This window comes from Heterodontus francisci, chromosome 16 (assembly GCF_036365525.1).
Source record: "Heterodontus francisci isolate sHetFra1 chromosome 16, sHetFra1.hap1, whole genome shotgun sequence".
Classification (NCBI taxonomy): Eukaryota; Metazoa; Chordata; class Chondrichthyes; order Heterodontiformes; family Heterodontidae; genus Heterodontus; species Heterodontus francisci.
The window spans coordinates 64042835-64068440 of NC_090386.1; the positions used below are offsets into that span (position 1 = coordinate 64042835).

At 42.0% G+C, this 25606-nt stretch overlaps 1 protein-coding gene across 3 annotated transcripts in view; it reads right to left on the reverse strand.

Moving 5' to 3' along the window:
• The window catches only part of LOC137378148 (DEP domain-containing mTOR-interacting protein-like), a 65410-nt gene that overhangs the window by 20648 nt on the left and 19156 nt on the right, over positions 1-25606 (reverse strand). For all 3 annotated transcript variants that reach the window (XR_010976567.1, XR_010976566.1, XM_068048275.1), the window contains exons 3-8: positions 24586-24709; positions 19166-19344; positions 16637-16819; positions 14425-14565; positions 6854-6924; positions 1224-1328 (exon numbers count right to left, since the gene is read on the reverse strand). Coding sequence is in view for 1 of the 3 variants with exons in the window: in XM_068048275.1 (XP_067904376.1) it covers positions 1224-1328; positions 6854-6924; positions 14425-14565; positions 16637-16819; positions 19166-19344; positions 24586-24709 (803 nt within the window). In the remaining 2 variants the exon portion in view is untranslated. The remainder of the gene's footprint in view (positions 1-1223; positions 1329-6853; positions 6925-14424; positions 14566-16636; positions 16820-19165; positions 19345-24585; positions 24710-25606) is intronic.

The window sequence follows — 25606 nt, forward strand, 5'->3', positions numbered from 1 at the left end:
GTGAAAATTGGAAACTTACCTGGTTTTGAAGCAACCTGCAGCTATATTGCAGCTAGGTTCAGCGCAAAACTTCCACTACTGTGCTCCAAGAAGGAGCCTCAGCCCTAACCTCAGAAGAACACCCCTCTACTGCACCAGTTAAGTATTTCTCACATCCTGTGGCCTCTGAGTAAAACTGCTCTTTACTGCCAAATTAGGGACAGCCTTATGAAATATGCCCATGCCCATGCCCACTAGGGTCTGAAATGAGACTGCCCAAATGTAATTTACATAGGACCACTGGAGCCATCAGACATAAAGGGCTGAATTTTATTAGCTTGCCGCACATCATGGCGGCGCACTTTGAAATCGGCGGTCCACCCACGTGCAGCGGCTGCCACTGAGCTCCCGCAATATTTTGCACGGGCACTCATTTAAATGGAGGGGCGGAATGACCACCCCTGATGACGTAGAGGGGCAGCCGCTCCATATCTGGCAACGGCATTCAGTGCCACCGCGTAGGTGCCGGTGCCATTTTTAAAGGGCTTCAAGCCCAGCAGTAGTATTTTAAATTTGTTTTAAAAACTAAATAAAAGCTGGAATCCCCTCTCCCACCGCCCCTATGTTTGTTTTGGAGCCTATCCAATCCTAAATAAACTTAATTCCCAACCCAAACTCCCGCCCCCCAAACCTCGTTACCTTTGCCCTTCAAGCCCTTCCCACCATCCACCCAGCCAATGGAGTAAGTTTCCTCTGTTTTCCCCTCCCCAACCTGAAAATTAAACTCCTCCCCACTCCCCAACAGTGTCTCACCTTGAATCCCCAAACGGGGATCGGAAGGCACGGGACTTCCAGCCATTGGCTGGAACATCGGCATGGTACAGGCGCATGGTCCAGGTAAGTTAGTTATCAAGTATTTGCATAAGTTTTATTAGGCAAATGAAGGCCCCACAGGGACAATGCCATTAAAATGCGGCGGGGCCTTCTTGGCATCGGGGGTCATGGTGGGCTTCTCCTGGAAGAATTTTCCAGGCCACCCCCCACCCCCCCCCACGCCATGACCACCAACACTGGAGCCGTCATAAAATTCAGCCCAAAATCTCAAACCATTAATGTGAGCTGGATTGGAATCCTGATCACAGAGGTGAAAGGTTAGTGTCTAAAACACTGCATGACACAGTTCCTTTGGAGTGAAAATTCATGTGCTTTCTTTTACAGTAAATTTCTTCAATCTAAAGCATTACCTTTATTCCAGCTGCTGCTGCTGGTCCACCTGGGTCTACTGCCTGGACGTGACATGGTCTTCCTCCTCGCACCACGAAACCCCAGCCCACTGCATCACCTACAATCTGGAAATAAAAGAAATATGCAGAAAGAACTTTATTTTATCAGAATTGTTTTATATTCTTTTAAGGGGAATGTACTTATTTTGAACAATACCCTCCATATTATATTAGGCACAACATGCAAATCTTTACTGCTAGCATGGAGGATCACTCAATGCGAGCATCAGTCAGAGATAGGGCTACAGTGTTGTCGCCCCAATTCTGCGCTCCACACTCACGTCTATCGAGACACTGGGCTACAAATTTGAGAGCTTCCAATTTTGGGTCCTTACCCTGCACCCAAATGGTGAGCTCTGACAAGCCCTGAATATTTTGTCTCTGACCTCATTGCCATACCAATGGCGCTGCGAATGGAGCTCCAAGAAGATAAGTGCGGGAAGTTCGGTCCGCAGCTATCTCAACATTAAGTGTTGGTCTTGCGAGGTGGGGGATCCAGTTGGAAGTATGCACATGCATTGTGCCCACCATTATGGGAAATTAGGAGGCTGCGTACTGCCTGAAAAATGGCCACCACATGACCCAATTTCTAATCCTTCTCATCAGTGGTAGGACCTTGCAAAGTCTGCCCTTGGATAAATATGTATTAAACCTGCAGCGGATTTAAACCCTAATTATTATGGATGCTAACAGTGCCCTTGACTAAAAAAAGTGTTTTATTGTTGTCCAGGTCAAGGATTGGATGCCCAGATAAGAAATGCTCCTGACATCAAGTGTAAAGTATTGAGAGGTGTTGAAATGTATTAATAAGATTTGACAAGAAGTAAATTTGTGCAGATGCTGTACAACAATTGGAAAAGCATGTAATGGAAAATTCCATTTGCTGAAATACACATCGGAGGGATAGAGGGAGTTATGCCAATATTTTCAGTTGACTGTACAGCAGTTCATCAAAAGAAAATCACAGTTGAAAGACACTAAGCATCTCAGTGATCCACGGATGCAGGAAGAATGTGAAAACTGAATAGATCAAAGACTGTAATGATAAGGTATTGAGTGGAGTGAAGAGCTGAGTATTATTGGTAAAGACTCAGCTTTCAGACTAGAAGCTTGAAGGCCACATCAATGTCACAACAACATTTAAGTACCAAAAATACATCATTTATTTAGCAATTATACATGTCAGACAGATCTGAGAACTACACAGGTAAAACAAAAATATTTAGGAATGAGCAAAATGTCTTTATTTTTCCAGTTGCAGTCCAAAATACTTATGTTGCAAAGTCCAGATTGAAATGTTGGTGCCAGTAAAATGGCTTTAGTTTGTTTTGTTTCTTGATCTATCAATGTAGTTCATATTTAAAAAACTGTGTCAATATTAGCACAGCTCACAAGAGGTATTTGACACTGTAATATGCTCATAGCTTCCTCCACTTAGCAGAAGGAAAGCAGGTCCACCCACTTTTAGCATATGGTTCTTTCTTTTAGTCACAACTTTTTGATGACCTTATAAATTAAAAGAAATAAGATTAACAGTTTTAGTAGACAATTCTATAACAAACCAGTTAAATATATAAAACTTTTGAACAGTATAATTTGTATTGCCTTTCATGCTGACTATTCAATTACCTAACGATCAGCAGAGCTTTGCTGTTGCTACAGAAGTTTTTTTTTAAATACACAATGAAGAGCATTTCAGAGCAAACTTTATTTGCTGCAGGAAAGGTAGAGATAAGTGAACTTACAAATGTGCACCCAAATGTTTAGTTTGACCACTCTATTCGGCTGAACTGTAACAGAACCAGACATTCAAACTTTTCAGTTTCAGGGTTGTGCTCGTTCTTAAAAAAAATGGTTGACATTTTATTTAGAGATACAGCACTGAAACAGGCCCTTCGGCCCACCGAGTCTGTGCCGACCATCAACCACCCATTTATACTAATCCGACATTAATCCCACCACATCCCCACACCACCTACCTATACTGGGGGCAATTTATAATGCCAATTTACCTATCAACCTGCAAGTCTGTGGCTGGAAACCGGAGCACCCGACGAAAACCCACGCAGTCACAGGGAGAACCCAGAATTGAACCCGGGTCGCTGGAGCTGTGATGCTGAGGTGCTAACCACTGCACCACTGTGCTGCCCACATTGAGTAGAATTTTTTATTTTTAATTGTCATAATGGTCAACAACAGAAAAACTGCACATGAACTTTCTAAAATGTTGTACTGCTGGCTTGCTAATTTATGTTGGTAAAAGCCTGAATGCACAGGTGACCTTTTCTAGAGAATTGGTTGATTCTTATGGTGTGGTGCCCTTTCTGGCTATCCGATTGATCACTGCAAACCACGAATAGAGGGATCGTCTAATATAGAAGTACAAAAAGGTAATTGAAATCAAAACCTTCAAGCAATATTTTGCTCTGCCAGGCACTGTAGCTAAAAGCTGCTCTTCTTACTTTTGAAGAAAGATATAGCAGCAACATAACTCTGTTGATCTTTTGCTTTTAGACTGGGTGGACAAAATTACCTTTATAACCCAAAAGGATGGAGGGAGGCAAGAAACACAGGGAAGAGATTAGAAATTTAGGAAAACAAAAAAAAAATTGGTGTAAAGTTTATTTAAAAAGTCAAAGTTAAAGATTTAAAAAAATAGGAGAGTGAAGAAGAAAAAAAAGAATTGGAGGCTTAAAAGGGGTCACCGGACAAAACTGTTGAAGATTTCATTCTTGTGCTAAATTGTGTTGTAGGCTCTATTTTCATTGCAAAGTGTTAATTTTGCAGTACTGGATGAAAATTTTTAATCACTATAATAGTACTGTTACTTCAGTGTTGTAGTGCCTGAGCTGAAAGCCACCGAAACTTCTCTGGTAATAGGCTATCTACTAATATCCATTATAAGCCCAATGACTCCCACAGCTACCTCGACTACACTTCTTCACACCCTGCCTCCTGTAAGGACTCCATTCCATTCTCCCAGTTTCTCTGTCTCTGACGCATCTGTTCTGATGATGCTACCTTCCATGACAGCGCTTCTGATATGTCTTCCTTTTTCCTCAACCGAGGATTCCCCCCCACTGTGGTTGACAGGGCCCTCAACCGTGTCCGGCCCATTTCCCGCACCTCTACCCTTACCCCTTCCCCTCCCTCCCAGAACCGCGACAGGGTTCCCCTTGTCCTCACTTTCCACCCCATCAGCCTCCATATCCAAAGGATCATCCTCCGCCATTTCCGCCACCTCCAGTGTGATGCCACCACCAAATGCATCTTTCCCTTCCTTCCCCTGTCAGCATTCCGAAGGGATCGTTCCCTCCGTGACACCCTGGTCCACTCCTCCATTACCCCCACCACCTCGTCCCCTTCCCATGGCACCTTCCCCTGCATTCGCAAGAGGTGAAGTACCTGCCCATTTACCTCCTCTCTCCTCACTATTCCTGGCCCCAAACACTCCTTTCAGGTGAAGCAGCGATTTACTTGTACTTCTTTCAATTTAGTATACTGTATTAGCTGCTCACAATGTGGTCTCCTCTACACTGGGGAGACCAAATGCAGACTGGGTGACCGCTTTGCGGGACACCTCCACTCAGTCCGCAAGCAGGACCCCGAGCTTCTGGTTGCTTGCCATTTCAATACTCCCCCCTGCTCTCATGCTCATATCTCTGTCCTGGGATTGCTGCAGTGTTCCAGTGAATATCAACGCAAGCTCGAGGAACAGCAACTCATTTACCGATTAGGCACACTGCAGCCTGCCGGACTAAACATTGAGTTCAATAATTTCAGAGCATGACGGGCTCCATTTTACTTTTATTTTCAGTTATTTTTTTCTTTTTCCTTTTTTAAATTTTTTTTTGTGTTTATTTTATTTTGTTTCATCTTAGTTTATTCAGCTTGCTTACCCACTGTTTTTTTCATGTTTGTACTTGCAGCTGTTCAATTTTCAGTCTGTTAACACCCTATCTGTACTAATGCTTTGTCTTTCAACAGACCATTAACATATTGTTTGCCTTTGCTCCACAACCTTCTGTTCAGCTATTCTGTGACCTTGTGCTATTTACACCTTCTCCGTTGTTATCTCTTGCCCCACCCCTGTTTTACTTGCTTATAACCTTTTACATTTCTAATATTTGCTAGCTCTGAAGAAGGGTCACTGACCTGAAACGTTATCTCTGCTTCTCCCTCCATAGATGCTGCCAGACCTGCTGAGTATTTCCAGCATTTCTTGTGTTTAAGCCACCGAAACTGGTTGTTCCAGGGAGGCAGCAATTTCCCTGAACTTAACTGAGTGTTAAAATTATCATGGACTAAAATTCTGGTCTAAAAATGTGAAGTTTGGCTCTGCAATAATGCTGTGGGATATTAATGTACGCACACCTAGCACATACATCTGAAATTCTTCTCTTCACTATTTCACCAGAGCCATTAATTAATTTATTTTAAGCAGCTTAATGCCTCCTCTAAATTACAGAAGGAAATTTTGGATATTCGTGTTAAGCATTTGCATACTATTATCCCATGTCTTATTACAGGGCTGTTGTGTTTTATTGACTAAATCAAAGTATCTTCCTCTCTCAGTGCCACCATGAGGCCTGAATAATATAAACATTATTTTTGGTTAAGTAATATCAATGACAAGTTAAAAAATTTACGCAAAAAGCATAAAACACTTAGCTACTACCACAGAATCTAATTAAAGATTTAACAAAAGATTTCCATGTTTTCTTTATAGGGTGTTGCTGTGTTTTCCCACTCAGCTGGAGGCCTGCAATTTTCAAAGAAAGTTCTTGGCACTTCTGGTAGACCCTTGCCACAACTCCAGCAGGAGTGTGGCTTAAGAGCTGGAAAATAGGTCAAGTCCCACCTGAAATTAAGGCTCCATAGGTCAGAGTCTCCAACTATCCATTACGAGGCACTGAGCATCAGAGAGGCAGGGCCAGGGCAGGAACTCCCAGCAATAGGAGTTCCCACATTCCCAAACTCTCAGTTGGCACACACAGGATCGGCAGCCAGTGTGCCCAGTCAAAGTGCATCAGCTGCTCAAGTGGTGGAAACGGGCCTTTTGGGTCCAAGCCTGAAATGCAAGCTGAACCCCAAAGATTGTGTATTAAATCACTTTATCATGCTCCCTTTATAAAATGATGTTAGCTTTTTCCAGAGTGAGGAGCGGAACCTGGCATCCAACTCCCCAGCCCCACCCCTGGACTGGTAGTGGATAGCTAATTTTCCTGGCCTTTGGAAGAAGATGTACATATAGTATTAAAGGTATTTGTGAGCAGTGGAATTCGAATTAGATGACCTGACCTCATACTCAAACAGCAGAGATCACCAGCAGGCATGATCCAAGCTGGAATGCCAGGATCGCTGATTCCTGAGATTTCATGCTCAGTGATTTACACTGCAGTTAACAGAAATGCTTCTGCACAATGATAATATTGGATCTTACACAAAATTGCATATAATTTGAGATAAAGGTTCTTAACTCTCCCATGGCAGTATTTCAGTTCAATCAGTTTAACACATCCATTTAGATTGTACCTCAGCTCCACTGCCACTGTAGTAACTAATTAAAGCTTCAAGGAATGCACACTTACTGTTAATGTTTTCTTTAAGTAAGGTGCTCCAGGTGACAGGAGTTCTTCATTAGTTACTGGTCTCTTCAACACTACAACGTTAAACACCAGTAAGTGTTTTCACACAGTATGTTAACATTTTAAAACCAATAAAAATGACTTTACATGAGAAACCCACCAAATCCTGTTCTGGCAAGCTGTTATCAACTGGCAGGAAGGAATCATTTTTTGTTCGTACATTGCTTTTTTATATCGCTCAAAGTATTTCAAAGTTTATAACACAATTAATTATTTTGGAATGCTGTGACTACTACTTGGACAAATTCCAAAACTAAACGAGGTGGGGAGGGTGGCATTCCACGGATGTGACTTTCAACCCGTCTGTATCTCACCTAAAGAACCAGAAGAAAACCTTAGAAACATCTTTGATACCCAAGGCCTGTCTGATCCAAATTTCAGGGAGGCCTTTAAATGGTTGCTCAGCATGTCTGCTCAAGTTGTTTAACTATACAGACGGAGGCTTACACCAGCTATGACCAACTGATGGCCATCTCAATGTACAAATGGGTGGTGTGTGTGCTGTGCATGTTAGACTCAGTCGTGCCAGACACTGAGCAGCCTAACCAGCAGTCCTTGAAGGGGCCACTGGAGACTGCTCCATAAATAGCCTGATCCTTTTTCTCTGAGAGAGCCAGAGGAGCAGGATTGACTCCCCCACCCACAACAGGCCCAAGCTGAGTAAGCGGCAGTGGAATGCCTGTTTGGTTTTTGCAGCTTGCCAGTTAAATTTAAATGAGGTCTGAACAGCATCGCAGACACACCGACTGCATACCCATTGTAGGCCAAAACTAAAAATTACACCCCACCACATCAGCACCACCAACCCCCGCCAAACTCCTGCACTTTGTATTTGATTTAGAGGATAATAATTCCAACAATGTATTACACTCTCACTACTGTAATGGAGTGTCAGCCTGGACTATGTACTCAAATCTTGGAGTAGGACTTCAACCCACAGCTTTCTGACATAGAGGCGCAGGAGTTTTACAAAATTAGTGATCAGCTTTTTTTCTAGCCTAGAGCTTTCTTTGGTAAAGCAAGGCCTTGATCTAGTTTCTCTGATTTTGCATAAATACTAGCTTCTGATCAGCTTTTGGCAGCACTATTTTCCCATTGAAGAATTCTTCAGGTTAAGTGTCCAGATAAAAATTGAACAAACCCTCTAACATCATGAGATTTACAAAGCTAAAATAGCAAACACCAGCTTTGACTGCCATGCAAAGATGAGTTACCCGTATGTTTTGATTCTCCACGCACGCCCCACAAAAGATTTAAATGCTCTTATTTCTGTTATCTATTAAAACAAATCACTTCTAAAACAATTACAAAAAGTACCCAGTATATCTCTGAAGTATTTAAATTGCTTTTGTTAATTGCCTTTGTGTTAAATTGATTTAATCTAATTCAGAATCTATGTTATTTAACAGGCATGACGCTTCAGTAAAGTTTATAATTTTATTAAACACAGTAAATCTCAGAGACCTGTGATCAGATTACAACCTGCAGCATGCCAAGCAGAGCCTGTAGGTGGGAGAGCAGGAACAAGGACAGGGCTGTCTAATAAATAACTATTCATGGCAATAGTCAACTACACTGCTTCCAGCAAAACATACAAGCCTTATTAATGAGTAAAACAAAACTGGCTGCAACTTTGCTTTTTTACACAAAATTGGAAGTTTTTGAAACCTTACAGTTAATTAATACCCGTGAAACAATGGATGGTCTAAGCAAACACTATTTTGACAACACAGCGTAGATTAAAATGAACCCATAGGAGCAGGATACCTGAATGCAAAATAAATGACATTGACCTCTGAGATTAGAAATGATCACGAAGGCTCATACTGAATCAAGAAAAGGTTTTGAATGTGCGAAATTTTGCTGTAACTACTTTTTCATAATATCAAGAGAAGAAAAATTCCACCTATGAAACTCGGATCTCTAATCGCACACACGTTTTTCAAACACAATGGACTCAATATTAATTCTACCCCTCCACCACCCCGCCCCCACCCCCCCCATCCCACCCACTCTGCTCCTGAGTTCAATATGGGGAAAATGATCCCAACATGCCACACGCATTCCCTGTTTACAGCAGAGAATATCGGGGCATCTGAGTGTCCTGGCATGGAAGAGTGGGACACTTAATTAACATATTTAAATCAGACTCTCACAGTGTAACCCAGGGGTCAGGAAATCAATAAATGAAAAATACTGGCTCCACAAGGTAAATGCCTTTTGTACTATTTGTTGGCCAGGTGGAGTAGGAGTATTCTCCCCAAGTCCCTCAAGGAAGCCATAGGCCACCCCCAAACCCTATCGCAGCCTCTCTACCACCCCTACCCGATTGTGGGCCTCTCTTCCCTGTCCAGATTGCCAGGAGAACCCCATGGTTCCCCAAATGCAGCCTCATAGAGTCATACAGCACAGAAACAGGCCTTTCAGCCCATCGTGTCTGTGCCGGCCATCAAGCACCTAACTATTCTAATCCCATTTTCCAGCACTTGGCCCGTTGCCTTGTAAGCTATGGCGTTTCAAGTGCTCATCTAAATACTTCTTAAGTGTTGGGAGGGTTCCTGCCTCTACCATCCCTTTAGGCAGCACGTTCTGGATTCCAACCACCATCTGAGTGAAAGTTTTTTCCTCAAATCACCTCGAAATCTTCTGCCCCTTACCTTAAATCAATGCCCCCTGGTTATTGACCCCTCCACTAAGGGAAAAAGTTTCTTCCAATCTAACCTATCAATGCCCCTCATAATTTTGTAAACTTCAATCATGTTCCCCCTCAGCCTTCTCTGCTCTAAGGAAAACAACCGTAGCCTTTTCAGTCTCTCTTCATAGCTGAAATGCTCCAGCCCGGGCAACATCCTGGTGAATCTCCTCTGCACTCTCTCCAGTGCAATCACATCCTTCTTATAGTGTGGTGTCCAGAACTGTACACAGTAGTCCAGCTGTGACCTAACTAGCGTTTTATACAAGCTCCATCATAACTTCCCTGCTCTTATATTCGATGTCTCAGCTAATAAAGGCAAGTATCCCATATGCCTTCCTAACCACCTTATCTATCTGTGCTGCTACCTTCAGTGATCTATGGACAAGGACACCAAGGTCTCACTGACCCTCTGTACTTCCTAGGATCCTACCATCCATTGTATATTCCCTTGCCTTGTTAGTCCTCCCAAAATGCATCAGCTCACACTTCTCAGGATTAAATTCCATTTGCCACTGCTCCGCCCATTTTACCAGCCCATCTATGTCATCCTGAAATCTAAGGCTTTCCTCCTCACTATTTACGACACCACCAATTTTTGTGCCGTCTGCGAACTTACTGATCTTACCTCCTATATTCACATCTAAATCATTAATGCACACTACAAACAACAAGGGTCCCAGCACTGATCCCTGTGGTACACCACTGGTCACAGGCTTCCACTCGCAAAAACAACTCTCGACCATCACCCTCTGCCTCCTGCCACTAAGCCAATTTTGGATCCAATTTGCCAAATTGCCCTGGATCCCATGGGCTCTTACCTTCTTAACCAATTTCCCATGCGAGACCTTATCAACAGCCTTACTGAAGTCCATGTAGACTACATCAACTGCTTTACCCTCATCTCCACATCTAGTCACCGCCTTGAAAAATTCAATCCAGTTAGTTGGACATGATCTCCCCCTGACAAAGCCGTGCTGACTATCCCTGATTAATCCCTGCCTCTCCAAGTGGAGATTAATCCTGTCCTTCAGAATTTTTTCCAATAGTTTTCCTACCACTGATGTTAGACTCACCGGCCTATAATTACCTTGTTTATCCCTGCTACCCTTCTTGAATAATGGTACCACATTCGCTGTCCTCCAATCCTCTGGTACCTCTCCTGTGGCCAGAGAGGATTTGAAAATTTGTGTCAGAGCCCCTGCTATCTCCTCCCTTGCCTCACATAACAGCCTGGGATACATCTCATCTGGGCCTGGGGATTTATCCACTTTTAAACCTGCTAAACCAGCTAATACTTCCCCCCTTTCAATGCTAATATGTTCAAGTATATCACAATGCCCCTCCCTGATCTCTGCACCTACATCATCCTTCTCCATAGTGAACACAGATGGAAAGTAATCATTTAAAACCTCACCTATGTCCTCCAGCTCCACACACAGTTTGCCACTTTGGTCCCGAATGGGCGCTACTCTTTCCCTGGTTATCCTCTTGCCCTTAATATACTTATAAAACACCTTAGGATTTTCCTTTATCTTGCCCACCTGTGTTTTTTCATGTCCCCTCTTCACTCTCAATTATTTTTTCAAGTACCCGCCCCCCCACGCTTTCTATACTCCTCTAGCGCCTCCGCTATTTTCAGCGCTCTGAATCTGCCATAAGCCTCCTTTTTTTCCCTGAGCCAATCCTCTATATCCCTTGACATCCAGAGTTCCCTGGACTTGGTCCTACCCTTCACCTTAATGGGTACATGTTGGCTCTGAACTCTCACTATTTCCTCTTTGAATGACACCCACTGGTCTGATGTAGACTTTCCTACAAGTAGCTGCTCCCAGTCCACTTTGGCCAGATCCTGTTTTATCATATTGAAATCCGCCTTCCCCCAATTCAGTACCTTTATTTCCAGTCCATCTTTGTCCTTTTCCATAACTACCTTAAATCTTACAGAGTTATGGTCACTATCCCCGAAATGCTCCCCCACCGACACTTCTACCACTTGTCCAGATTCATTCCCTAGGATTAGGTCTAGTACCACCCCTTCTCTTGTAGGACCTTCTACGTACTGGCTCAAAAAGCTCTCCTGTATGCATTTTAAGGATTCCGCCCCCTTTAAGCCTTTTGCACCAAGACTATCCCAGGGGATATTGGGAAAGTTGAAATCCCCTACTATTATTACCCTATTATTTTTACATCTCTGAGATTTGCCTTACATATCTGCTCCTCTATCTCTCCCTGACTATTTAGAGACCTGTAGTACACTCCCAGCCAAGTGATTTCCCCCTTTTTGTTTTTAAGTTCTACCCATATGGCCTCATTTGAGGAACCTTCTAAGATATCATCCCTCCTTACTGCAGTAATTGACTCCTTGATCAACAATGCAATGCCACCTCCACTTTTACCCCCTCCCCTGTCTCACCTGAAGATTCTATACCCTGGAATATTGAGCTGAGTGTCCTGCCCCTCCCTCAACCATGTCTCTGTGATAGCAATAATATCATAATCCCACATGCTAATCAACACCCTCAATTCATCTGCCTTACTAGTAAGACTCCTTGCATTAAAATAGATGCAATCCAGCCTTGCATTTTTCACTTGTGCCTTAACAGGTCTATATTTGCTCTGCCTTCCAGACTGACTCAGTTTCTCTTCTATATTTGACTGTGCATCACCCCCTACTGTACCTCCACTCTGAATCCCATCCCCCTGCCAAATTAGTTTAAACCCCACCCCCCAACAGCACTCACAAACCTCCCAGCAAGGATGTTAGTCCCGTTCCGGATCAGGTGCAACCCGTCCAACTTGTACAAGTCCCACCATTTCCAGAAACAGACCCAGTGATCCAGGAAACTAAAGCCCTCCCTCCTGCACCATCTCCTCAGCCATGCATTCTTCTGCTCTATCCTCCTATTCCTATACTCACTCGCACGTGGCACCGGGAGTAATCCAGAGATTACAATCTTTGAGGTCCTGCTTTATAATCTGCTACCTAGCTCCCTAAATTCTTGTTGCAGGACCTCACCCCTCTTTCTGCCTATGTCGTTGTTACCAATGTGTACCTCGATCTCTGACTGTTCACCCTCCCCCTTCAGAATGACCTGCAGCCACTCCGTGACATCCTTGACCCTAGCACCAGAGAGGCAATATACCAGCTTGGAGTCACATTTGCGGCCACAAAAACACCTATCTGAACCCCTTACGATTGAATCCCCTATCACTACAGCACTTTCACTCCTTTCCCTCCCCTCCTGTGCAGCTGATCCACCCATGGTGCCACAGACTTGGCTCTTGCTGCATTCCCCTGAGAAGCTATCTCCCCCAAAGTGGAAATCTGTTAAATAAGGAATGGCCCCAGGGGACTCCTGCATTACCTGCCTAGTTCTTCTACTCTGCCTGGTGGTCACCCATTCCCTTTCTGCCTGAGCAGTCTTTACCTGCGGTGTGACTACCTCCCTGTACGTGCTATCCACGATGATCTCAGCCTCGCAGATGCTCCACAGTGTCCCCAGCCTCCGCTCCAGATCCGAAATTTCGAGTAGCTGCAGCTGGAGACACTTCCTGCACATGTGTTCGCCCTGGACACTGGATGTATCCCTGACTTCCCACATTGCACAGGAGGAGCACTTCACGCTGACGAGCTGCCCTGCCATGAATTACCCTTATTTTATCCCCTTAAATTACCCAACAATTAGATTATTTACACTAGGGACCTTGATTCCCTAAAAGAAAAACTACCTACTATATTAATAAAAAACTGTAGACTTTCCCTTTGCTTTGGTTACTAACCCAGCTATTTAGAGTTATTCCCTACAGCAGTTACTCATCAACCAGTCACCTTGTAGCTTTCCTGTGACATCATTGCTCACTTTGTTTTCAAACTCCGGCACATCTGAACTGCTCTCTGCTCCACTCCTGGAAGATAAGTGACCCTCCTCCTGCCGCTGGAGTTCATTTGGTCAGAGGCTGGCCAGGAAATGGAACTAAAAAATGTTAATGAGGTCCTCTGCTTCCTCAGTCTTGCCGGGTTCTTTGGCCATTTCCAAATACCCCCACACTGCCTCCGCCTTCCCGTAAATACCAGAGTCCCTGAATTTACAAAGCTGTTGGAATACCAAAGTTTCCTCTCAGTATCACCACCATTCATTGGCTGTGAAATTGTGCTCTTTAGTGCCACTGGTGCCAGCGCTACAGGAGCCCCGAAGGCATAAAATGGGGGGGGGGGGGGTCAACTTGTCAACCTATCTATGAACCTCAGTCTGGAAAATTTCATTTAACTCAGCATCCAGAGTTTTTTGGATGGCGATGGTAGAGGTGAGGAGGTGCGGTGGGGAAAGAGTTCCATAATTTTATTACTCTTTATGTGAAGGAGTGCTTCCTGGTTTCACCCCTGAATGCACCATTGTTCTAGATTCCCCCACCAGTGGAAATAGCTTTTCTTTATTTACCCTTTCATCATTTTAAACACCTCAATTCCCCCCCCCCCCCAATCTTCTATACTCAAGGGAATACAAGCCTAATTTATGCAACATGTTCTCAATATTCTATCCTTTAACCCCGGTATTGTTCTGGTGAATTTAGATTGCAAATTCTCCAAGGCCACTATATTCATATGCTTTCTGGGTTCATGCCAGGAGTACACATTGTAAAATTGTGCACCCACAGCTTGTTATTTTTCACCCATCAAATTTAATGCATAAAATTGCTGAGGCTGGTGGTGCCTAATTTTGCAATGTGTTCTCTATATGTATGTGGTTTGTTGAATGAATTTTTACACCCAAGTTACTTACATTACAGTCATTGTATATTTAGATTGTGCTGCTCTCACCTGATTTAGGGTTACACTCCACTGAAGGCAAGCAGGCAAGGCTGGGAGTTGCACTGTAAAAGGCTGTACTTCCTGTGACTGCAGAGGTAATGCTGCTCCGGCGCACAGCTGACACCACCTTTATCTCTTTGTTGGTTTGTACTAGAAATAAGAAACAGAAAACAAGTTAGGCTTGTTATCACTGGTTCATTCCCACCAATAGTAACATAGCCACAACATTAACTGATTTCACCTGTAAGATAAAATCCAGGAAGATATCTGATCCAAAAAGAGCTGGAAATACTCAGCAGGTCTGGCAGCATCTGTGAAGAGAGAAGCAAAGTTAGTGTTTCAGGTCAGTGACCTTTCACCAGAACTGGCAAATATTAGAAATGGAATAGTTTTTAAGCAAATAAAGTGGGGGTGGGACAAAAGAGAACAAAGAGTGTTGATAGGACAGAGGGTCACAGAGAATAACTGACAAGGAGGTCATGCGGCAAAGACAAAGAGTGTGTTAAAGGTGTGGTGAAATACAAAGCATTAGTGCAAAGAGGGTGTTACAAGACAGAATAATGAAAGCCAAAAGCAAAACATGAAAAAAAGTGGGCAGGCGCATGGTAAAAATATGTAACAAATGAAACAAACTAAAAGTTCTGATGAAGCAGCAATTTACTTGTACTTCTTTCAGTTTAGTATACTATATTCACTGCTCACAATGCGGCGCTCTCCTCTACATTGGGGAGACCAAATGCAGATTGGGTGACCGCTTTGCGGAACACCTCCACTCAGTCCAAAAACATGACTCGGAGCTTCCAGTCGCTTGCCATTTCAACACATCTTTGTCCTGGGATTGCTGCAGTGTTCCAGTGAATATCAATGAAAGCTCAAGGAACAGCACCTCAGTTACCAGTTAGGCATGCCACAGCCTACTGGACTGAGCACTGAGTTCAATAATTTCAGAGCATGACTGACACCCCCGCCCCCTTTTTTTTAGTTTTACTTTTTTTTAGTTTTACTTTGTGTTTTTTATTTTTATTTCATTTTATTTTAGTTTGTTTCAGCATTACACTTTTTTTCATGTTTTGCTTTTCGCTAGGGCTTTCATTATTCTGTCTTTTAACACCCTCTCTGCACTAACGCTTTGTATTTCACCACACCATTAGCACACTCTTTGTCTTTGCCTTTGCCCCATGACCTCCTTGTCAGTTATTCTATGTGACCCTCTGTCCTATCAACACCTTCCCATTTGTTCTCTTTTGCCCCACCCCTATTTATTTGCTTAAAACCTATTACATTTCTAACCTTTGCCAGTTCTGATGAAAGGTCACTGACGCTAACTTTGCTTCTCTCTCCACAGATGCTGCCAGACCTGCTGAGTATTTCCAGCACTTTTTGGTTTTATTTCAGATTTCCAGCATCTGCAGTATTTTGCTTTTATTTAAGATATCTGATCCACTTGAGGCAAGAAAATCTTTTGAACGGTTGACGAATGCCTTTGCATGTACCCCTTACTAACTCATCCCTATTATTCTTGGGCTGTCACAGTCCACACTGATGTTTTAGATGGCAGTGTTGGTATTCTGGTGAAGGGTCTTCTTTATTCAAAGAATCATAGAATTTTACAGTAGAGAAGGAGGCCATTCAATCCTTTTTCCTGCACCTGCACTCTGAAAGAGAGCCAGTTAGTGCCACTGCTGTGCTCTTTTCTCAAACACTTTTACAGTCTACTTTTTGCAAATATTGATCCACTTCCTTTTTAAACACTATAATGAATTCACTTACACAAGTGTCTCTAGTAAGACATGTATGTCCCAACAACTCTCTGTGCAAAAAGAAATTCTCTTAACCTCACTCCTAATTCTTCTTCTGATGTTCTTAAACTCATATCCTTGCATGACCAACTCACTAACCAGTGGAACCCATCTTGCGATATCTAATACTGGACGAACACTTCAACTAATGGGCTGCTAACATGAATTCTATATTTCTGCAAATCTTGTCAAAATCAGTGCTGATAGTGAAAACACTGGAAAATCTTGAACTTATAGCAATAAGAAATTAACACACCATAAAGTAAATGAATTAATCAACATCTGGGCAAACTGTTGAAAGGTTTCCAGAACATTAATTCTGAAAAATGTTACGTATTCACATTTAAGTAATGAACAAACAACATGTTTTACACATCCAAGTATATTTTAAACAAGTATATAATACTTGTAAACCTTTCTACCTGATAGAAAACTACAGCCATCCTGTTCAGGATTCAGCTTTCGCAGGCAGAATGGGCTGTCATGGGATTCCTGTGCTGTCCCCGAATTTTCACTCAATAGCTCAGTGAGTCGTCGCCTTCGGCGAAAATTTATGCGGAACTGGTACAGTAAGTTACTGTCAAAGAAGTGGTGACGGTTGGAGACTGCAAAACAAAAAACCATTTGCTCAGTCAATGCAGTCTAGTTACTTTAGGCTCTTCTATTTCTAGAATTATGTTAGTATTCGACAACTGGAGATGCTGGAGCACTGGCTAGTGCAGTGCGGCACACACTGGTCTTTCACTTCTTAAACTTGGATAGTAATACAACCTAGATCAATGAAATGAAAATCTCTGGTTTAGTGTTTCTGAGGGTCATATCTGAAATGAAATTTGTGGGTGAGTTCCTAGTGGATACAGGCCGAGAGCACAAAACTGCACCTAATTTAGCACAAGCTTGACAATCTAACTTAGAGAAGCCACATGATCGCAGGTGTGGAAAACAGAAAATGTCACACCTTATGCTAATAGTGCTCTGTCTGACCTGGAAGTGTTTCCCACAGGCAAATATATTTCCCTCTACTTTATAATCAAATTTAACTGCTCCATGTTTTATATTTACATTAGCATTTTTACCAGCAGTGAATGGAAGGAAATATAGAATCGTAAAAACAGGTGGTTTTCAGTTGGGTGTGTGATGGAGTTCGTGTGTGCAAACTGCTATCTGAACAGTTGACCTGTTGAATGTACTGTTAGGTGCACTGACTTTGGATTCAGAGATTGCATTTTTTCTGATACAGTGCTTTACTGGGAAAGGAAGCTGAAAGCTTCAGAGTTCTGGAGAAGACAGAACTAGTTAGAGCTAGTTAAAACAAACAATCATACGATCAGAGGTGTGACCAGAGATATGTGACTGGAGCTCAGGTTTTAGTTAACAAGATTACAGATGGAGGTGCTGAACCAAACAGCAAGCTGTTGTTTTAAAAACAAGACAAGCTGCTGTGATTAGGACCTGTTTTTCTGGGAGCTGGCCCTTAGCAAATACAAGTTGCTAGAGCTGTTTTCAGTGCCTTAAAGAGTTACTCATGGAACCACGCCATCAAGACTGTTGTGAGCAGGACTGAGGACATTCGAGAGGTGACAAGACCAAAAGATTGAAGGAAAGACTGCAACGCTGGTTATCGACGGGAAGGCATCACATCTGTGTCTGCTTCTTGGAAGACGGGATCTGGAGATCTACTTGAAAAGGTCAAAGATCTGAAGGACTTTGTGGCTGTAACGGGTGCTCTCTTTGCTGAGAGGACTGCCCAAGACATGTGAGATCCATCTGATAGTTAACAAGTAATCTTTAAGCTATATATATTATATATATATAAATATAGACTGTGATTTAAATATCAGTTCATGTTTAATTTATGTTGGTTCTGGTTTGAGTGTTAAAGTAAAATTTACAAAAGTGAAATCTTGTCCATTTGGTGTCTTTTTTTCTAAATTGGGGTTAGTCGGTGGATTGGATTCTTTTGGTTTGTAATCTCTGCGGGGATCATAACAAGTGGAAGGTTAAAATATTAAAAATCGTAAACCTGGCCCCAAACTGCCGCAAACCCACTCACTTCTAGTTTTAATGGAGGTGGGACAGGGGCATGGGTAACCAAGCATTAAATTCAGTATGATGTTAGGGATACCCGTTCACCTAGAAACTTGCTCTTCCAGGTTTCCTGACCCCAAAACAGCACCGCATCCCTCATACCCCACAGCTCCCTCTTCCCCTCCAAGTAATATCAGGGCCATAAATTCTGCAGAAAATGTACTTTTCATATATAAGATCGGAAAGGCTCCTGATCTCTTCAAAGGTTTACTTTAAAGTATCTTAACGTGTTCTAGTTGAACATCAGCCCTTAAGCCTTTCAGTACCAGAATTCTGGAAAGTTGACAGCACCACATAATACTATGAAGTTATCTAACTAGTTTCTCAAATACGTAACTAGCCTTGGCTCTCAGCCTATAATTAATATATGTTCAAACTTGTCAGAAGAGCATATGCATGTTATTGAGAACCTAACCCTAATCACCATTCTGGCTCAGACAGGGAAACATTAATATTTGTTAGTTTTTAAAAGGAGCAGAGAAGTAGAGAGCACAAAGGATACAGGGTGGGACCGCCAGTGAGTAGGGCCAAGGTGACTGAAAACTGCCGCTAAGGGTGGGGCAAAGGATGGAAGGGAACACATGAAAAGTCAAAGTTAAATGACCAAATTATGTGGGTGAGGGGGTGGGTAGATATAAGGCTGGAGGAGGCTGTAGAGTAAAAGCAGGTTGTGAAGATGCAGTGTTTAAACTTAACACATTGGAGGACAGTGTAGGTCTTTGAGAATTGGGAATAATGGAAGTGTGGGACTTAGTTTGGAAGAAGATATGGGTGGCATCATTTACAAATATAAAATAAAGAAGTAAAGGTCCTATAAAAAGATAGATCTAATGAACAAACAGTGATTGCTAGAGTTTCCTCACCATGTTGAATGATTCCATGTTCGAGCTCTCTACGGCACAGCTCCACTGCTTCCTTCCTCGATGAGGCTTCCCCTTCTTTTATTAGCCAGTCAATGATTTCACAGCCAAACACAGCACGCTGGTACTTGACTCCATTTTCTTCTTGCACTTTCATGATCGTTTCCTCAGAACCTATAAGCCTGTCAATTGCAGAACAACAACTGTGTAGAGATGCTCAAATCCTAAAATGTATATGGTTCGGGAAGCTAGGACAGTCTAAGCCACTCTCCTAATAGGCATCAACACCACCTTGTGCTAACCTGATAGAAGGCATGATTCAAACAAGTTCAATAGGCACTACTTGGACACAAATCATTGCGCTTCTGGCTGGGATTCAAATAACACTGAGGCACCAAGCCAAAAACAAGTTGAGCAACCTCCTGAAATCTGGAAAGCGTGTGCCCATAAAAAACCCACGTATGAGCTAGTTTCTGTGTGTATGTATTACATAAAAGTTGAAGAAATGCCATTAATTACCCTTCACACAATCATAAACATCTCCAAATAAAGAAATAAACAGATATATCAGCAGTATTTACTGTGATTTTACAAGCCTGCAAAGTGATGACTTTATCATTTGATACAATGATACAACACAGGAGGCCATTCGGGACATTGTGCCTGTGACAGATTTTGGTAGAGCTATCCAATCTCTTTCCGCATAGAGCTGTACATTTTTTCCCTTCAAGTATTTATCCAATTCTCTTTTGAATGTTACTATTGAATCTGCCTCCACCATACATACAGGCAGTGCATTACAGATCACAACTCGCTGAGTACAAAAGGTGTCCTCAAGTTGCCATTGGTTCTTTTGCCAATCACCTTAAATCTGTATCCTCTGGTTACCAACCCTTCTGCCACTGGAAACTGTTTCTCTTTCTTTGTTCCATCCAAACTGTTCATGATTGTAAGTATCTCATCAAATTAACTCTTAGCCTTTACTGCTCTAAGGATAACAACACCAGATTCTCTAGTCTCTCCACATAACTGAAATCCCCCATCTCTGGTACTGTTCTAGTAAATCTCTTCAGTACGCTTTCCAGGGTCTTGACATCCTTCTTAAAGTGTGGCGCCCAGAACTGCACACAAAACTTTAACAGAGGCCTAACAAGTGTTTTATAAATGTTTAGTATAACCTCATTGCTTTTGTACTCTATTCCTCTAATAATAAAGCCAAGGATCCATATGCCTTTTCAACAGCCTTCTCAACTTGTCCTGCCATCTTCAAAGATTTATGTACATCCTTAAGATCTCTTTGTTTCTGCACCCCCTTTAAAAATGTACTATTTAGTTTGTTGCTGAAAACAGACATTTTGTCGAAGCTTTTCGTCTTGCACTCATCAGGACAATGCGCAAGAATACCAACATAAGGGAAAGCAACAAATTTATACTGTATGAGAAGAGAGTGCTGATTGGTTGGCAAGTGGACTCTGATTGGTACAGGCATTGCCATGGAGAATGCACCAGTTTATGATGACTGATAGTTAACTGCCAAGCTTTGTTTGAAATTTAAACCAGGCAGCTTGACTCTGATTAGTCAAGGCCTTTCCCTGAGGAATGAGCGAGTGAATGGCTGTCACTTATTTTATTTAGCTGAAACAGATGCAATGTATGTACATGTTATTTCTGTCTGCAAAGAAGAGGGCCCTGAGTATTAATATACGTAGCTTCCAATAAATGCAAATGCGCCACACTGCGAGCCTGACTGACAATCTTAAATTGGTTGTCAGTGTAATTCTTAGCACACTGAGGATTATTTAGCAAATATTGTCCAATCGCGGAATCACATCTAATGTTGGACACTGTGTTTTGAGTTTTGCAATTACGGGCTGGTTGGGTACGGTCTGTCCTTGCTCGTTGCGAACAGCGGAAGGGACATGTTGTTTGATACGATCCACCAGTTTTTGGGACATACGGCCTATATACCTAGCATCTCACTGCCATTGAAATTTAAATATCACGTTACTCATTCGTGTGATAGGCAGAACGTCTTTTTGGCTTGACGGCAGCATCCTGTTAGTGGCGAACACCACACGTGATGCTACTGCATAGTAGCAGCGTGAAACACCTGTTGCTCAAATTTTTGGGATACATTACCCTTTCAGGGTAATCTGAGGTAGACTGGGCACTTTTCAGGGCCCTGTTCTTTGCAGACGGAAATGGACACTGTTTCAGCTAAACAAAATAAGTGACAGCCACTCGCTGGTTCATTCCTCAGGGCAAAGCTTTGACCATTCGGAGTAAAGCTGCTTGGTTTAAATTTCAAACAAAGCTTGGCAGTTAACTGTCAATCACCATAAACTGGTGCATTCTCCATGGCAATGCCTCTACCAATCAAAGTCCACTTGCCAACCAATCAGTACTCTCTTCTCATACAGAATAAATTTGTTGCTATCCCTTACATTGGTATTCTTGCACATTATCCTGATGCGAAAAGCTTCAACAAAATGTCTCCACGTTCAACAAAACACAAGTTCTGTACTACCAAACAACTATATTTAAGTAATATTGCCTCTCCTCATTCTTCCTACCAAAATGTATCACTTCACACTTCCCTGTGTTAAATTTCATTTGCTATGTCTGTCCATTTTACTAATCTGCTGATGTTCTCCTGAAATACGTTACCATCTCCCTCATCGTTTTCTACATTTCCCAGTTTCGTATCATTTGCAAACTTTGAAATTATGCCCTGTATTCTCAGTCCAGATTCAGTAATAAGTACCAAAAAGAGCAATGGCCCTACTGACTCCCGGGAAACACTACAGTATATCTCCCTGCAGTCTGAAAACCAAGTGCTCTCTGCTCCACAGCTTTCTCCTTTCTGTCCCTTAGCCAATTTTGAACTCATGCTGTCACTGTCCCTTTAATTTTATTTTGCTAATAAGCTATGTTGTGGTACTTTGTTAAATGCCTTTTGAAATCGCATACACACAAAATGAACTGCACAAAACTCATCAACCCTCACCATGACTTCATCAAAGAATGCGATCAAGGTAGTCAAACATGATTTGACTTTAACAAATATATGCTGACTCTCATTTATTAGCCCATACTTTTCCAAACACCAATTCATTTTGTTCCTGATTTTTGGCTCTAAAAGTTTCCTCACAACTAATATTAGGTAGTTCCCTCTCTTTTTTTAAACAGATGTGTAATATTTGCAATCCTCCAGTCCTCTGGAACCACCCCCGACTCCAAGGAGGATTGGAAGATGGTGGCCAGAGTCTCCACAATTTCCACCCTTACTTCTCTCAGTAAACTAGGATGCATCCCATTCAGACTGGGTGCCTTTTCTACTTTGAGGATTGCCAATCTTTTAAGTAGAACCTCTTTATCTATTTTTATCCTATCCAATATCGCTACTGCCTCCTCTTTTACTGCTACATTGGCAGCATCCTCTTCTTCAGTAAAGATAGATGCAAAGTACTCATTTAGTACCTCAGCCATGATCTCCTTTTGGCTCCCTAATTGGCCCCACCCGTTCTTGTCTAACCTTGTACTATTTTTGTACTGACAAAACACTTTTGTGTTCTAATTTATGTTAGCCACTAATCTTATTCTCATACTTTCTCTATGATCCTCTTATTCCCTTTTTCAAATCTCCTCTGCACTTTCTATATTCATCTTGGTTCCCTACTGTATTATGAACCTTGCAATTGTCATAAGCCTCCTTTTTGTGTCTCATCTCATTTCAACTGCTATACCTTTAGTCATCCATGGAGCTCTGGCTTTCGATGCCTTTCCTTTCCCCTAATTAAGAGAGAACTTGTAGTTATATAGCATCTTTCATAAGCTCTGGATGTCCCAGAGTACTTTACAGCCAAGGAAGTAACTTTGAAGTGCAATGACTGTTACAATGTAGGGAAATGCAGCAGCAGCCAAGTTGCACACAGCAAGGTCCCAAAAGAGAGCAACCAGGTAATCAATTTTGGTTGAGGGATAAATATTGACAAGACACCAGAAGAATGCAGTGTGTTCTGATCTCGGCAGTCTGCTCGCACGGATCTGCTGTCACTGAGCCACCGTGATATTTTGCGCAGGGGCTCATTTAAATGGAAGGCGTGGTGCGGCCATCCCTGATGGCATAGAGGGGGCAGCCGCTCTGTACCCGGCAATGGCGTCTAGCGCCACCGCGCAGGTGCCAGCAGCATTTCTAAAGGGCTGGTTACTGGCAATTTTAATTTTTAAAGTGATCATTACCTTTAATTTATATAAAAACATTAAAGTACAGATCAAAGCCCTTCTTCCACCCACCTCCACCCCCTCCATCATCATAAACCAATTTTTGCTGGGCCTGACCTTTCACCCCCAAACTTTATGATCTTATCCTTCAACCCCTTCCCACCATCCCCCCAGCCAATGGAGTACGTTTCTTCCGTTTCCCCCCTACCGACCTGAAAATTAAACTCCTCCCCGCTTCCCACCAGTATCTCGCCTTGAATCCCCAAATGGGATTCGGAAGGCACAGGACAACAGTGGAGCACAGAGCACTTAGTTTTCAGACTGCGGGGAGATATACTGTAGTGTTCCCCAGGAGTCAATAGGATCACTGCTCTTTTTAGTACTTATTAATGACCTGGACTGGGTATACAGGGCATAATTTCAAAGTTTGCAAATGATAATGGCATGGCCGCTAGGTATGTTTATTTCTATTATTTGCAAACATTTAGCAACGCAACTGAAGGGGGTCGCACTGAGGCCTCGCCGCCGCTGTTAAAATGTGGCGGGGCCTTCTCGGCGTCGGGTCTCGTGGCAGCTCTCTCTCGGAATAATTTTCTGGACCACCCCCCAGCCACAACCCCCAACGCCGGAGGGTTCATAAAATTCAGCCCATTATCTTCTGATTAAGAGAACCCTTTTTCTTTCAGCTTTTAGATCTGAGGAAATGCGAAACAGTTTTTTTTCTTTTGGCTGGTACTAATGGACTTACTGTGTACTTGTATCATTTTCAATTTTAATTTCAGATCTCCAGCATTTGAATTTTTTCTTTTTGATTATTAAATTCATTGTTTAAAATATACACATGAGGATGCTTAGAGTAAAAGGAAAGTTTGTGATAACATTTTTATTTAATAAGCATCAAGAGGTAAAATAAAAAGTTACTTTATAAGGTTTTCAGATAAAGTTGATATTTTTTCATGAGATACCTGAATTTTAAAATTGAAGATTCTTCCATTCTAGAGTTCAAATTAGAACACATAGGAAGATACTAGACTGGACTGGTCCATCTGGAATCAGTTTGTCTCATCTAGTTAGGACTGACATTCAGCCTTAACTGTGCAAAATAACCACTGTAATTGTAAAGCTCATTGACTTCACAATAAAGGATATCAGAATGAGATAGATCACAGATTGCAGAGACAGATACATAAGCAACTCACTTTTCATATAAACTTTGGCCCCTCATAAACACCTTCACTTCCTTATTTAATGGGAATGTTCCATCATCTTTTCGGAATCTGTATAGAAGTTTTGCATCCTTGAAGTCTGAATGTCCATCACAAACTAAATTGAAGAAGTATATTCTATTGATTAATTTCATAACAGTGTCATTCCAATGCAATTAATATTCTTTCAATGTGGCAAGATTAATTCCGACAATCTGATAATGCATTGATTAGAAAGAAAGCCTTGCATTTATATAGAACCTACCTTTCACAAGCTCAGAATTTCCAAAGCATTTTCAAGTCAATGAAGCACTTTTTCTTTTTTAAGTGCAGTCATTGTTGTAGAAGGAAACCAAAGGAAAATGGGGCTCTCGAACAGATACAACTTTAATATGATATCAAACATCAAAGAACAGATTCCACTTTCATCATTTTCGTATGGAATAAAACTCCAACAGTTCTTTTTAAAGTAAATTTTCAATTGAGATCAAGGAAAGTGTCTGCAGAAGTAATCTTGCAGAAGTGAGAATGTGCAACTCGCTACCACAGAGAGCAGTTGAGGTGAATAGTATAGATGCATTTAAGGGGAAGCTAGATAAGCATATGAGGGAGAAAGAAACAGAAGGTTGTGCTGATACCATATGAGGGAGGATGGGAGGAAGCTTGATTGGAGCATAAATGCTGGTATGGACTGGTTGTGCTGAATGGCCTGTTTCTGCGCTGCATATTCTATGGAATTCTACGAAAGTTGAGATATCTACATGCAAGCAAAAGTGTTATTCATTGTGGAAGAGGATCTGGTGTTGTATCATCACTCAAATATGTGGCACTTTATAAGAAAACTGGTTTATTCTGAAATAAATAGGTCCTTCAAACCAATTTCCAAAATGGAAAGATATTTTTTAAACTGCATTAGCAAATTAAATATTTGTCTATCGTTCTTTCAACTACATTGATCCCATTTGGTCATTTCTTAAATTTAGTTCTATTCAAACATTTGATCAGGACTGTTCCT